Raw genomic sequence first — 15,933 nt, 5'->3', positions numbered from 1 at the left:
ATGCATGGCTGAAGTGCCTCACTGTGTGGGAAAGGTACTGCCTCCCCAGAGGCTCCCTGGGCTCCTCCTCCAGGGCCACGTGCACAGTTTTCAGACACCACTTCATTCCTTGCACGCTGCAAAACCCACTGGCAGTAATCATCCAAAGGCTTCTCAATGGGATCATCATCAGTCCCTCAAATAAAGTGGGGAATCCCACCCTGTTTGCACGTGGCAGATGCCCAACACACTGAACACAAATTGGACCCAACCGTCAAGGAGGTTACAATGGGATGGACAAAACACTGTGACTCTACAAACAGTGACTAAGTGGCCACCCTGGCAGGGAGACCCCCTGCCTTACCAGAGCCCCGGGGCGCACGCCAGCAGCAGCTATCACCGTGGCTCATGCCTGTGGCTCCACTCCTAAAATAGCTGCTCCTTGCTCCACTCCTAAAATAGCAAGAACTGTATAGCTCTCCTTTCTGGCTCTTCTGTGCCTCACACCTGCTGTATTCTCTCTGCTGAGAAAACCCTCCACCTAGACAAACTCTCCTTCATCCTTCAAAACCCACTTCAGGCTTCGCTGGTGTTGAGAAGCTTCCTCTGATCAGGTGAACACCCCAACTCCTGAGAGTTAACCTCTCCCTCTCTGCTGCCTCTGTACCTTGCATTCTGCCTGTCACAGTCACCCTCGCACTCCCACTTTGCAATTACTTGTTTCCATGTCTGTCCACTCTACCAGAATGTGAATTATTCCAAGACAGAAACTGAATCTGTTGTACAAGGTTGGTAATTTTACAGAAAACCAGTCTGATTGCACACTCTGAGCTCATACTTCCAACTCTTACCGATGGCTCTTAGTATCTCAAAATACTAAACCACTCAAGCCATGTCAACAGACTGAAAAATCTTTCCAGTTTTAAAAAAGATTTATGGATCAAACCTGGCCTTTTATTCTTTCAAAAGGCATTAACTAACTCCCCTATGTGTACCAGGTATTGGGAAATCAGAAAAAGGTATAATCACTAACTTTAAGATGTTCACAGCCTAGTAAGATGGATGTAGATGAACAAGCAGATAGCTGCAGATCAATATGAGAACGGCATCAGGACAGCCAGGTACCAGAAGACAGAAGAATACATGCCGGGAACGGTGACCGGCTATCTGCATGGAGGGCCTAGCCAGCATTTCCAGAGGAGCTCAAGCCTGGGGCTGGGTTCTCAAACCTGAAGGAGAAGGAGGCCATCAGCCACGGGGGAGGGCACCCCAGGTAACACAGAGGAGCAGACAGAGGGAAGAACAGGGAGGAAAGGGGCTTTCGGAATCTTACACCTCTGATCAGGAACCCAAGAGAACAAATAACCAACGAAGCACTGCAAGTGAACAGGTCAATACCTTTTTCTTAAGTTCTTCTTGAGAAAAATGTTCCACTTGAAACCGACTGTGCTCTTCAAGGCAAATACTCAAATAAGATGTTTGATCACTATAAAATGAAAATGGTTCTTCTGTGTACAAAAAAAAGAGAGAGGAGGAGAAAAATGTCAGAAATAGTCCTTCCAAGACCAATCCCAGTACAATCCATCTAAGGCAATTTGAGTTGGGTGAGAGTAGGGGGCTGGAGGGGGGCACAAGTACACACAGGGAGCTTAATGCAGCACCTTGGAAGCAGAAGTGAATTCTCCCTCTTTCTCTACAGGGTGATTTCTCTCCCTCTTTCTCTACAAGCAAATGGTGATTTCAGTTTAAATGAGGGAGTGGTTCTGTTCAGGTGAGAGGAGAGAAGCATGAGATGTGACCCTCCGGGGAAGAGCCCATGATAAACAGAAGTGACTGGCGTGTGTTTCACTGGCCCCAGGGTCCTCCATGGGCAGGAGCACACACAGCCCAGACACCACCTGCTGGCTCTGAGACACGGTCATCTCCCATCCCCACGGATGGGTTCATCCGCTGCTTCTGCACAAAGGTCACATTCTGACAGGGCAGGAAAGCACAGAGGATGGGCAGACCACTGGATGTCCAGAAATATGACCTCACGTAGCACTGGAGTGAGAGCCAGGCCACGTATTACACTAGAAGGCACTACACTTCAAAGGAAGATGTCCGGGCTCAAATCAGGCAAATCGACACCCACCCCAACTCCCCAGACTCAGTTTATCTGTAAAATGAAATCAGTAGCTACATCTAGTAGGATAACTATCAGGATCAGAGATGAGATGTCAGTGCCTGGCACTGTGCCCTGTACACAACAGGTGCTCAAGAAATGTCAAACCTATCGCCGTTATTACCTATTTTTACATCCCTGCCAGACACCAGGCTAGATACAGAAAGGAAGATACCAACCCAGACTAAAGGCTTCGGTTCCAGCAAGAGAGAAGGCCAAATACTGCCGTGATGAGCCCTCTCCAAATGCGTCCATGGTGGCCGTGACCACGCTAAAAGCAAAGGTTCAATGTGAAGCGGCAATCGCACCCCCACAGTCAGTGCAGTCTGGGCCCTCTGCAATGGGAACTTGCAGTAAGCCGAGCCCAGCATTTTGGGCACTGAAGGCTGTTTACTAGAGAAAGTGGAATGCAAGGCCCTGAGGTTATCTGGAGCCAGAAGTATCAAATGGTGCAGATTCCAGCAGAGGCTGCAAGAAGGCAATCCTGCGGCAGACCAACTGCCAAAGTAATACAACACGCTGGGCACTACTATGAAGGCCGAAGCCAGACAGACAGACTGGGGGAGCCAACAGTAACAGTCACAGATGTTCTAAAAGGACCCTCAGATGAAATCGTGTGGGTGCCTCATCTCCTACTGAAGACTAGGGCTCTCCTAAAGTTCAGGACAGGCCCGCCAAGTGGTAAAACTAAAGGGAAATAAATACAAAGGAGCATGTACCTTCCCGCCGCCTTATTTCACTGATCTGCTCCTCCAGGGCCTTTTGTAAATTCCGGCATGAGAGGATGTCCCACTCCAGCTGCTTCCGCAGGGCAAAAATGTTGTTTAACTCAGCCTGCAGGTTGTTGATACTTGGTAAAACAAGACACCAGAAATTTTAAAACAGTCCTATTTGTGCTTTAAGATGCAAAACATAGCAAACCTTCCATTTTTGTGTTTTTTATGGTTATAAAAGTAAATACACATTTATTGAAAATGTATAATATAAAAGGAATACATAAAGAAAACAAAAATTACCATGATCCTACCCAGTAACCCCTGGCAGGCTGTACTTCCTCTGTATCTCTTTTCCGAAGTATTACATGGCTAAGATAATGTACATATGCTACTGAATAGTTCATTACTCACTTAAATGTTTCTCTGCATTTTTGAGAATTATTTGCAAACATCATATATATTATTAAATCAGGTGGATGTCCTACCATTTACTTTAACTCATCCCCTAATAGTAGACACATTGGGTCATTTCCAAGTGTTTGTTACAGATATAACTAGGTGGAAATAGTTTAACTCCCCAGAGTGTTTCTCCATCTGGAGTAATGCCTGGGGAGAGCCTGGAGACGGAAGGGGAGGCTCTCCGGAGCCCGGGTTTCAGCCAGTACCCAGACTCCAGAAGAGGAGGAGAAAAGGGAGAACATCCATCGTATTACTCCTAAAAGGGGAGGTCCTGGAGGTAAGGATGCGGGGCAGGAGGAAGAAAGAGAATGAGTTTATAATCGGAGGGAGAGAAGGACCAATTTGGGGCCAACAGAGCTCCACTGGGATATGGTGGCCACTCACAAAGGCACAGTAGGATGGATTTTATTTGTGGTGGTGGGGGGTCTCAATTTTCACAACTGCATCAGTGAGATATGGTGTAACCTGCACAGCTCGCATGATGCCAGCAACCCAGAATTCAGAGGAGGCCACAAAAATGCACACCTCCCTGAATCTGCATTAACCCTGGGGCGTACTGTCCAACAGCACTTTCTCCAAAGTTGGAAATGTTTTGTGTCTGTGCTAATACAGGAGTCATTAGCTAAATGTGCCAACTGAGCATTTGAAATGTGGCTAACATACTAAGGAACTAAATGCTTAAATTTAAAAAATTTAAATAGTCACATGGCTCGTGGCTACTCAGTTGGGCAGTATAGACCGACCTGAAGGGCTCTGGTTTCCTCTGCATGTGCACCTGGCAGGGCTCTGAACTGATCACACCCAGCTCTCAGAGGAACAGAGACCCCTGCCAACACCTGAGTAACATAAATAATGTTTCATTGAACGTCTCTGTGCCTAAAGCCTCGTTTCACTTTCAGACTATTGTCTTAAGACAGATCCCCAGCAGCGCAATTACTGATCAAAGTACAGGAACATTTTTCAAGACCACCAAAACGCATTAACAAGTCAGAAAGCCTCCTGTTTTAAACACTAAGAAATACATCACTCCCTGTCCAGCATCTGACCTGTGGTTCCTAAGAGGGTCAATCAACACCTCTGCAGTTGCCTGTAAAAATCTACGAATATAAGGGTTTTCCAGGGAGAAGGCCCATAGGCTTTCATCAGATTTTTCAAAAGGAGTCCTGAGCCCCAAAATGGTTAGAAGCTACTGCTCTAAATACATGTGCTACAGACTCAAGCCCTACTTCTCCTTCAGAGATTTCTCCCAGCTCCATCCATTGGACTGCACACATAAATCAACATATACTGGAAGGAAAATAAACCATTATGTCTAATCTTCTATGCTTGCTGCTTTGAAGATGGGTCATTGTGAAGCAGCCTTCGTGCAAGGAAAGGGGCCCTACTAGCAACTTGTACCTAGTTCCATTTCAAGACAATCATAATGATCAATTTGTAAGGCTGATGGAAAACCTTACAGAGGTGTCACAGCCCTTGCTTGGATGCAGTTGTGCTGCAGAGACACTTAGGCAGGGGAAAAAGGAGACTGTCTGAGCAAAGCTGCTGTGATGAGCGCTGAGGAAAGCTAACTGCTTCACTCCCTCTTCCGCTTTCTGACAGGGTGAAAAGTACACAGCGGCTGCTCCTGTGTCTGTCAGTGTTTCCCCAACTCCAGAATCTTTTCAAGGTGTGAGGAGTTGGTAGAACAAAAGGTACTTCACCTAGAAAGAAACCAAAGCTCTGTGCATTCCTCTTTCAGAAACGCAGTGCGGGAGGAGGCAGAAGTGGGAGTAAACAGAGAGAGCCAAGCTCTGAATGGCACACCGCAGCGAGCTAGTTCCAGGACCCCCAGGCAAGTCGGCAAAGTGCCTGAGTCCCGGCTATCTCGTCTGTAAAAAGGGGATAATGCCTTTCCTTCAAGATTGTTCTGAAGATTCAATGAGATACTATATTGTAGAAAGCTTAGCATAGGGCCTAACAATATAAGAGGCGCGACAAACATTATTCCCTTCCTTCCACACATACCCTAATGACTCCCAAACAAAAGATGATATTTATAAGCCAAACTTTCTGATGTTCATGAGTTACAGCAGTGACTCTGTAATTTAACCTCCCAAGGGACATGTGGCAATACTGCAGACCCAGGGGGTCATCACAGCTAGGGCACAGGAGGGTGCTGCTGGCATGCAGTGGTAAATGCCAGAGACATCACTACACCCTGCAGTGCACAGGGCCCCCAGAGAGGTGCACAATTAAACGTGCTTTGCCCATGTGCCCCAAGCTCCCTGCATTGCTCAACCCCTTGCCCAGGGAAAACTGACCAGCGGAGCCTTCTTGAAAAGTTTGCCTTTAGGGAGTGATGCCTCCTCCCAGAATTTCATCAGCATGTCTGCATTTTCTCTAAACTCATTTTAGATTTAAAAATCTGAAAATTATTCTATCACTTAGAAGAATGGGGGGTGGCGGGTGGTATTCATTCTCTCCACAGTTCCCTAGTGTCTGCTCCCGAGCAGGCCCTGTGACAGGCACTGGGAAATGGAGATAAGATGGGACCCCTGCCTGAGGGAACTCAGTTGGGGGGAGGGGGAGGGGGGACAGTAGGGGCAGGGAGAGGAGCAGCTCAGGCCTCCTGACAAGGGTAGCCCTCAGGGTGGAGTGTCAATGACGAGTGGGAGACCAGGGACGGTGAGAGAACAGCCCAGGTGGGCAGGACACATGGCCAGGGACAAGGAAGACTTCCTGGGGGCTGGAATAAAAGGCTTAGAACAAGGAGCAGTGTGGGTGATTTTTTTTTAACTAAAATGGAAATTCTTAGGCATAGACAAAAGAAGACAAATTAATATATTGAGACCCTCTCCGTTTCCCCATGCCCCACCCCTGACAACTTCTCAATGGGAGAAATCACTGAGGCCAGCCCGTGATTCACAGATGCACAGAGACCCAGAGCAGGCCCCTCGCCTGTGGACACGGAGCTAGGGCTACAACAAAACCGCCAGCCCTTACTCGCCTCTCACCACCACACCTCACTGGCACCAATCATCTCAGCAGTTCTGTAAAGACACAAGCCACTCCCAGACAGGGAGATGTGCGGAGTCCTGGGGTTCTGTCACACACCACCTGTGTAACTCTGGACAAGTCTCTTAGTTCACACATCTCTTAGTTTTCACGGCCTTACTGGATATAGCAGTCACAATATTACTTACCTCACGGAATCATGAGAAATACACATGGAAGCACTTTCTAAATCCATAAAAAAAAAAATTCTATAAAAACCTGAGTAATTACTGTTACGATATTTTTATCATAAGTTTGGTGCCAAAAATCAGGCAACAATTGATAGATAGTAAGTATATCTAATTTAAATAAGGCAGTCACCATCCAAGCACTTTAAGCTTCCTAAGCAAACTGGGAAGGCTTTGCTGCCTCAGACACCACTAGCATTTATTCAAAATATCCATGTGTTCTTATGTGCACGATGTCCAAACAGAAACCCTTACCTGTCTGAGTCCTGTAATGATTTTACTAGGTGGGTATAGATGTCCTGTTCTTTCTTTAAGACTTCAATCAGTTCTTCATAATCGGATCGTTGCTTTTCCTGGAAATGAAAATGGGTATCTGACATTAAGAATTTTAAAAGAAAACATCTATACATTATGCAAACCTATGTGTATAGTTCTGGTTTATAAATCCAAACGAAGGTGATCCTCTGTCCCAGGCTCTGGATCAGGCCACAGTCAGAGAGCACCACCTGCAGGAGGCCTGGGGAATGACCGTCCATCACTTCCCTCCCAATAAAGTGAAAAGTTGTACAGTTTCAGTATGTGCAAATTGTCACCGGATTTGCCTACTGTGAAGCTGCCACCCCCAGAGCTGCTGCTCACCATTTTCACACTATAAAGAATGCCTTTCCACATTTGTTCTTGTTCCAAAGAAAAAATTCATAATTCATAAAAACGTGACAGTTATTTGGGACAAGGGACTTCCATTACAATAGAACAGAGCAAGTGGGTCACACTATAAAAAAACATTCCAAACAGTGATCATAAAGAGATCTGAGATGGATCTCTGCTATATACTAGCTATGTGACCTTTGACAACTAGCTTAAACTTCTATGAGGTGGGGATGTAATGTTGTGAATTAGCATTCACAAATGTGAAAAATTTTTTTTAAGTTCAAATTTTGGCTCTGCTACTTACTAGTTCTGGGATCTCAGGAAGTTACTTACTGGGGCCTGTAAATAGGTGAACAATAATCACCACCTCATGAATTACGGAGCAAATAAAACTTACACTGTATATTGTCAGGACCCAAGAAAACTGGAAGAATTGGCCAATTCTAGCATTGGGGTAAGGAAAATCAAGGAAAATACAACATACGTCTATGGGATTTTGCCATGCCACAAAATACGGAAGTGCTTAGTGATGGACTGTTGTCCAAAGGACACAGGAGTAAGATGGACAAGGCCAAATACGTGGCAATTTGAACATCAGAATAACGAAAAGTCACAGATTATAACCTACTAAATAAAATTAGGATTTCATGAGTCCTTACTAACATGAATTAATGAGTAAATGGTAAGAGTAGGTTTTTCTTTAAAACATAACTAATAAAAGTAGATGGAATGACAGAAGTAGAAACACCACCATTTGTCAGCCATCACAGTGATAAATAATTCACCCAAGAAACACAAAACGATGCTTATACTAGTGAATGAAGGTTTGAAGAAGATGAGGGTATTTACAAGGACTCCAATCCTCCCCCCAAATACTTATTCATTACAAAGGAGAAAAGAGTAACTGTAAAGCTGAGACACCTGGCAGACACCACCTTCACAAAGTTATCACAATCAGCAATGGCCAGGAACAGGACGAGTCTAAATCGTGTGCCAGTAGACAGGACACAAGAAAGGAACAGCACAGTATGATATTCCCACCCGAGATGCCGAGCCCGAGCCCAGTCACTGGGAAACATCAGACAAACCCAGGTATAACTGGCCTGGGCACTTCAAAAGTATCAAGGCCATGAAAGCCAAGGAACGCCTGGAACTGTTCCAGACTGAACTGGACCCTTTTCCAGCATTGGGCATTACGGGACAACTGTGAAACATGAATGCGAGGACTAGAAGCATCTCTGCTGATTCCCGGTTGCTATGGCTGTGCTGTGCTATACAGGAAAACGTTCCTGCCTAAAGGAAACACCCACGAAAGCACTCAGCGGTGACAGGGCTTCACATGGACAACTTACTCTCAAATGGCTCAGGACAAGTAAAATCTTTTATTCTTGGAACTTGCCTATAAATTTAGAATTATTTCAAAAGAAAAAGAAAATGTTAAAATAAATAGTTAACATATGTAGAACACCCAGCACAGTGCTTCGCTTGGACCAGCTGCTCTCCAAATGCTGCAGAGAGACATGGCAGTTAACGGAGGGACTTCAGCCCTGGTATTTCCCACCAACTCAGGCTCTATCCTAAAGTTAAAACACTCCCTAGGCCAATGGTCCTTAACCTGATTCAATTCAGGGGCTGTGTGAATATGGACAAGGAAAAAAAGTTACATCTTTATTCCACTAACCCTAACTGAAAGTGAGCATTCCCCTAACAAAGGGATTGCAGGAATGCTGCTATTACTACAAAGTATAGTAATGTCAGTGTCTTCCTGACTCTGGCATCAAAAGAAATACAGTTGCTCTGTATATGTTGCAGGTATCTCAAAATATTTATTCCTATCACTACTTCAAAACTACAGCAGTCACTATATTCACCACTAGATCTTGTCATTTAACACGTTAATAAAGAAGCACCGTTTCTACAGCACGTTTTTTGTATTTTGGTAACAGAATTTCAAAGTAATTGGTTTCCTTTATAATCCTACATTATTGCATATATTTTATGCATTTAAGTATTTTCCAGGGAAGAGATCCTTGGCTTCAGTAAACAACCAAAAGGATACAGAGGGCAAGAAAAGGTTATAAACCTCTGAAGGAAGGGAATGCTGCCGCACGTCCAGCCCTGAGCAAAACAGCGCGAAGGCAGCACCTGCCAGTTAAGGGTTTTAAAATGCTAACCCACCGGTTGAGTCATGGAAAGTTAGTCACCCAGACTGCTAGAAATGACAGGCCCTTTAATCAGGCCACGTGTCACTCACTGGCCCACAGAGCTCCTAAATGCCTTTTGTGTACAAGTGTCCTGTGAGATTCTCTCAGCTCCCACTGTATACGTCATGTGTGTGCACAGAGGGTTCCAGAGAAGAGCCTTGAGAAAAATTCAACAGGACATCAAGACAAAGAGGGTATCGAACCCTCGATATGTCAGGCCCTGTGCTAAGTGTTTTCAGGCATTTTCTCATTTATTCCTCAGAACAACCCAAAGGGCTTATTAGGTGTTACCACTCTCCCCATTTCCGTGATGAGGGAACTGCAGCAAGGAGGGCCAACAGTGTGGACCCAGGCAGCCAAGTTCCAAGGCCCACGCTCTTTGGTCCACGCATCAGTGCTCCATAATGGATGCAAAGCACTGGGCACTTGATAAAGGTAACGTAGCCATTGTCAACCCCATAAAAGGCAGCCGACAAGCAAGTACGAAAACCCACTGCTTCTGGAGCACCTACGAGGAGAGGCAGTCATGGTTAAGCATGTGGGACCTTACTAACTGTGTGACCTTGAACTTGTTACTCAACCTGTTTTAATATCCTCACCTGCAAGTGGAGGTAATAATTCTCCACAGCTCATTGGGTTAAGGGGATTAATGAGTTAATTTACACAAAGTTCTCAGAGTGTTGCCAGGCATGGATTAAACACTTGATAGATAAATGTCAGCCGTAACTACTATTTCTATGCTCCAGTGCTCAGCTAGTTACTTAACACAGATCAACCACCCAGGAAGGTATATTAACATTCCCATATTTCAGACGAAGCAACCGAATCTCTGAGAGGAAAGGTAACTTGTTAAGAGTCCATTCAGCTAGTATTGGGCAGTCAGAATCTGTGCTTACGTGCCCAACTTCAAAGCCAACCTAGAAGGGCTGGGGGAAAAGTTGGTAAATGTGAGTTTCTGGGAGATGCAGCAGACTCCAGATGAGGCATGTGTGCGCCCAGTGAGACGATCTGACCCCTGGGGACCCAGATCTTAACTGGATCACTGTGGGCAGGGCTTTAGGTTCTAGCGGACCCCCACAGTGATGTCAGGGCCTGGATGCCAGGCTCAGCTCCCCTCGCCTCACATCCTCTTTCTGGCCACTATCGGAACCTTCACCAGCTCTTTAGATCGCTGCTCTCCTTGGCTCCCACTGTCCACCTGCCAGGATCACACCTGCACCTCCTTTCCTCCTGCCCTACCTTCTCAGTGAAACGGAGAAACCCCTCCATCTGAGCTCCAGGAGAGAGCTCCTCCCCCCTCTCTGGAACCACATGCCATCAATTCACTCCTGTCCCCTGACACACCCCAGGCACCTTACAGGAGCTGCTCAAGCCAGCTCTCACCAGGAAGCCTTCCCTGAGAGAACTGCCTGCTCCCAGCCACCATGGCACCTTCACCAACCACATGTTTATAGGTCTGGGAGCTCCTCATGGGCAGCCATGTCCCAAGCCAGGCACAATACTTGGCACAGATCAAATGTTGCCACAAATATCTGCTGAACAGATGAAGAGGTAAGGGGAGAAGACGAGGACCAATATGAATCTTACAAGCAGAAATTCCTCTGGATATTTTGCATAATGGAAGTCAGAGTGAGTCAACATCTTCCTAGAAGCAAATTGCTCACCCATGTTAAATAAATGAACTCTTCGGAGCCATTTGGGTGCCATTTCATCAATCACCGATTCCCCAGTGTTGAATCACACCCCATTAGAATGAGGTCATCTGGCTCCCTCAGCAGAGCTGACAGACCAGTGGACCCCCCTCGGCACAGAGAAGGAGAGCCAGGCTGCTCACAGGGGAGCAATGGGGAGCAGCACCCACTCGGCAGAGATAGCCAAGCCCCCACCCCCTCGGCACAGAGACGGAGGGCCAGGCTGCCCAGAGGGGAGCAATGGGAAGTAGCACCCACTCGGCAGACACAGCCAAGCCCCCACCTACTCCAAATAAGAAACAACACAGGAGAGGAGCCAAGATAACGGCATGAGTAGGGCAGCAGAAATCTCCTCCCAAAACCATATATATTTTTGAAAATACAACAAATACAACTATTCCTAAAAGAGAGACCAGAGGATACAGCACAACAGCCAGCCTACATCTACATCTAAGTGAACTCAGCAGCTCACGAAGGGGGTAAGATACAAGCCGGGGCCCAGCGACACCCGAGCACTCCCCCCACCCCAGCTGCCCAGTGGGAGGAGAGGAGTCGGAGCGGGGAGGGAGAGAGAGCCCAGGACTGCTAAACATCCAGCCCTAGTCATTCGCACCAGGAGCACAGACACACAGTGTGTGGTGCACTGGATACTAGGGAAATGGGGCAGTAAGACCTGCAAGTGGGTTCCCGCAGCCGGCGCCCCTGGGACAAAAGAAAAGCAAGTGCTTTTTGAAAGTCTTAAAGGGACAGGTGCCTCACAGCTGGATGGAAGTGCCTGGCACACTCAGCCCAGCAGCTGGGAATCCCAGGGAATTTCAGGCGCCCCAGCCCCCTGGGAGGCAACGCAGCCCTGAGGCCCCTCACGGAAATAAACACCCTGCCAGTCATTCCCCCTCCGGCAAGGCCCTCAACACAGTGGCTGAACAGCCAGGGAGCGGCAGCATGAGTGCATGCAGTGGCCAAGCATCCAGAGACTGGCCACACCCACAGCAACCACCCAGAATCTCCTCCCAGCGCACAGCCACCCGGGCCAGACCGAGAGGCCGCTGACACACAGTTGCCCGACACAGGCATAGGAAACGGGGGTAAGGCACAAAGGGGCGCTATTCATGCAGGAGAGCACACCCGGCGTGCCTGCCACTCCCCGCAGGGCTCTGCCCTACCCTGACGGCGACCCAGCCCACAGCAGCTTACGGGATTAATCCGGAGGCTGCACCAGGTGTGAGGGTAACTGACACAGGCAGCAGAGAAGGGCAAGGCAACCAGCAAGCAGGAAAGGACTTTGTTCCCAGAGCTGACACATGCGCTACCTGCCTACAACCACCTCTATCGCCATGAAAAGGCAGAAGAATTTGGTTCAGTCCAGAACTACCCAGACAACCCCCGAGAGAGGACCTGGGGAGATAGATTTAACCAATCTTCCTGAAAAAGAATTCAAAATAAAGGTCATAACCATGCTGATGGACCTGCAGAGAAATATGCAAGATCTAAAGGATCAAGTTCAGAGGGAGAATACAGAAATAAAACAATCTCTGGAACGACTTAACAGAAGACTAGATGAGGTGCAAGAGGCCATTAATGGACTAGAAATCAGAGAACAGGAACACAGAGAAACTGATGCAGAGAGAAAAGGATCTCCAGGAATGAAAGAATATTAAGAAAATTGTGTGACCAATCCAAATGGAACAATATTCACATTATAGGAGTACCAGAAGAAGAGAGAAAGGGATAGAAAGTCTCTTTGAAGAAATAATTGCTGAAAACTTCCCCAAACTGGAGGAGGAAATAGTCTCTCAGACCATTGAAGCCCACAGAACCCCCAACACAAGGGACCCAAGGAGGACAACACCAAGACATATAATAATTAAAAATGGTTAAGATCAAAGACAAGGACAGAGTATTAAAGGCAGCCAGAGAGAGAAAAAAGGTCACCTACAAAGGAAAACTCATTGGGCTATCATCAGACTTCTCAACAGAAACCTTACAGGCCAGAAGAGGATGGCATGATGTATTTAATGCAATGAAACAGAAGGGCCTTGAACCAAGAATACTGTATCCAGCACAACTATCATTTAAATATGAAGGAGGGATTAAACAATTCCCAGACAAGGAAAAGTTGAGGGAATTTGCCTCCCACAAACCACCTCACAGGATATTTTAAAGGGACTGCTCTAGATGGAAGCAGTCGTAAGGCTAAACAGATGTCAACAGAGAAAATAAAATCACAACAAAGAAAGCAGACCAACTAAATACTAACTAAAGGCAAAAAATAAAATCAACTACTCACAAAAGCAGTCAAAGGAAACACGAAAGAGTACAGAATAAAACACCTAACATATAAAGAACGGAGGAGGAGGAATAAGAAGGGAGAGAAATAAAGAATCATCAGACCGTGTTTATAATAGCATAATAAGTGAGTTAAGTTAGACAGTTAGACAGTAAACAAGCTACCCTTGAACCTTTGGTAACCACGAATCTAAAGCCTGCAATGGCAATAAGTACATATCTTTTAATAATCACCCTAAATGTAAAATGACTGAATGCACCAATCAAAAGACACAGAGTAATAGAATAGATAAAAAAGCAAGACCCATCTATATGCTGCTTACAAGAGACTCACCTCAAACCCAAAGACATACACAGGCTAAAAGTCAAGGAATGGAAAAAGATATTTCATGCAAACAAGAGGGAGAAAAAAGCAGGTGTTGCAGTACTTGTAACAGACAAAATGGACTTTAAAACAAAGAAAGCAACAAGAGATAAAGAAGGACATTACATAATGATAAAGGGGTCAGTCCAACAAGAGGATATAACCATTATAAATATATATGCACCCAACACATGAGCACCACCATATGTGAAACAAATATTAAAAGAATTAAAGGAGGAAATAGACTGCAATGCATCCATTCCAGGAGACTTCAACACACCACTCACTCCAAAGGACACAACCACCAGACAGAAAATAAGTAAGGACACAGAGCCACTGAACAACACACTAGAACACATGGACTTAACAGACATCTACAGAACTCTACACCCAAAAACAGCAGGATACACATTCTTCTCAAGTGCACATGGAACACTTTCCAGAATAGACCACATACTAGGCCACAAAAAGAGCCTCAGTAAATTCAAAAAGCTTGAGATTCTACCGACCAACTTCTTAGACCACAAAGGCATAAAACTAGAAATAAATTGTACAAAGAAAACAAAAAGGCTCACAAACACATGGAGGCTTAACAACATGCTCCTAAATAATCAATGGATCAATGACCAAATTAAAACAGAGATCAGTCAATATATGGAGACAAATGACAACAACAGCATAAAGCCCCGACTTCTGTGAGAGGCAGGGAAGGCAGTTCTAAGAGGAAAGTATATAGCAATCTAGGCCTATTTAAAGAAGGAAGAACAATCCCAAATGAATAGTCTAAAGTCACAATTATTGAAACTGGAAAAAGAACAAATGAGGCCCAAAGTCAGCAGAAGGAGGAACATAATAAAGATGAGAAAAGAAATAAATAAAATTGAGAAGAATAAAACAATAGAAAAAAATCAATGAAACTAAGAACTGGTTCTTTGAGAAAATAAACAAAATAGATAAGCCCCTAGCCAGACTTACTAAGAGAAAAAGAGAACCAGCACACATCAACACAATCAGAAATGAGAAAGGAAAAATTACGATGGACCCCACAGAAATACAAAGAATTATTAGAGAATACTATGATAATCTATATGCTAACAAGCTGGAAAACCTAGGAGAAATGGACAACTTCCTAGAAAAATACAACCTTCCAAGACTGACCAAGGAAGAAACAGAAAATCTAAACAGACCAATTACCAGCAACAAAATTGAATCAGTAATCAAAAAACTACCCAAGAATAAAATTCCTGGTCCAGATGGATTCACCGCTGAATTTTATCAGAAACATAGAGAAGACATAATACCCATTCTCCTTAAAGTTTCCCAAAAAATAAAAGAGGAGGGAATACTTCCAAACTCATTCTATGAAGCCAGCATCACTCTAATACCAAAACCAGGCAAAGACCCCACCAAAAAAGAAAATTACAGACCAATATCCCTAATGAACATAGATGCAAAAATACTCAACAAAACAATACCAAACCGAATTCAAAAATACATCTAGAGGATCATACACCATGATCAAGTGGGATTCATCTCAGGGATGCAAGGATGATACAACATTCGAAAATCCATCAACATCATCCACCACAACAACAAAAAGGAAAAAAACGACATGATCATCTCCATAGACACTGAAAAAGCATTTCACAAAATTCAACATCCATTCATGATAAAAACTCTCAACAAAATGGGTATAGAGGGCAAGTACCTCAACATAATAAAGGCCATATATGACAAACCCACAGCCAACATCATACTGAACAGCGAGAAGCTGAAAGCTTTTCCTCTGAGATTGGGAACAAGACAGGGATGCCCACTCTCCCCACTGCTATTCAACATAGTACTGGAGGTCTTAAGCCACGGCAATTAGACAAAACAAAGAAATACAAGGAATCCAGATTGGTAAAGAAGAAGTCAAACTGTCACTATTTGCAGATGACATGATATTGTATATAAAAAACCCTAAAGACTCCACTCCAAAACTACTAGAACTGATATCAGAATACAGCAAAGTTGCAGGATACAAAATTAATACACAGAAATCTGAGGCTTTCCTATACACTAACAATGAAATAATAGAAAGAGAAACCAGGGAAACAATTCTATTCACAATTGCATCAAAAAAAAAAAAATACCCAGGAATAAACTTAACCAAGGAAGTGAAAGACCTATATCCCGAAAAGTACAAGACATTCATT

General features: G+C 44.9%; 1 protein-coding gene across 4 annotated transcripts in view; it reads right to left on the bottom strand.

Annotated features, from left to right (window-relative positions):
• The window catches only part of CDK5RAP2 (CDK5 regulatory subunit associated protein 2), a 173,887-nt gene that overhangs the window by 78,189 nt on the left and 79,765 nt on the right, over nucleotides 1-15,933 (bottom strand). For all 4 annotated transcript variants that reach the window (XM_073225524.1, XM_037022238.2, XM_037022236.2 and 1 more), the window contains 3 exons: nucleotides 6,795-6,892; nucleotides 2,863-2,993; nucleotides 1,378-1,487 (listed from right to left, as the gene is read on the bottom strand). In XM_073225524.1, coding sequence (XP_073081625.1) covers nucleotides 1,378-1,487; nucleotides 2,863-2,993; nucleotides 6,795-6,892 — 339 coding nt within the window. The remainder of the gene's footprint in view (nucleotides 1-1,377; nucleotides 1,488-2,862; nucleotides 2,994-6,794; nucleotides 6,893-15,933) is intronic.

Source organism: Manis javanica, chromosome 2, assembly GCF_040802235.1.
Source record: "Manis javanica isolate MJ-LG chromosome 2, MJ_LKY, whole genome shotgun sequence".
Lineage (NCBI taxonomy): Eukaryota > Metazoa > Chordata > Mammalia > Pholidota > Manidae > Manis > Manis javanica.
Note: the sequence above shows the minus strand (reverse complement) of the source record. Positions and strands in the feature narration are given on the sequence as shown.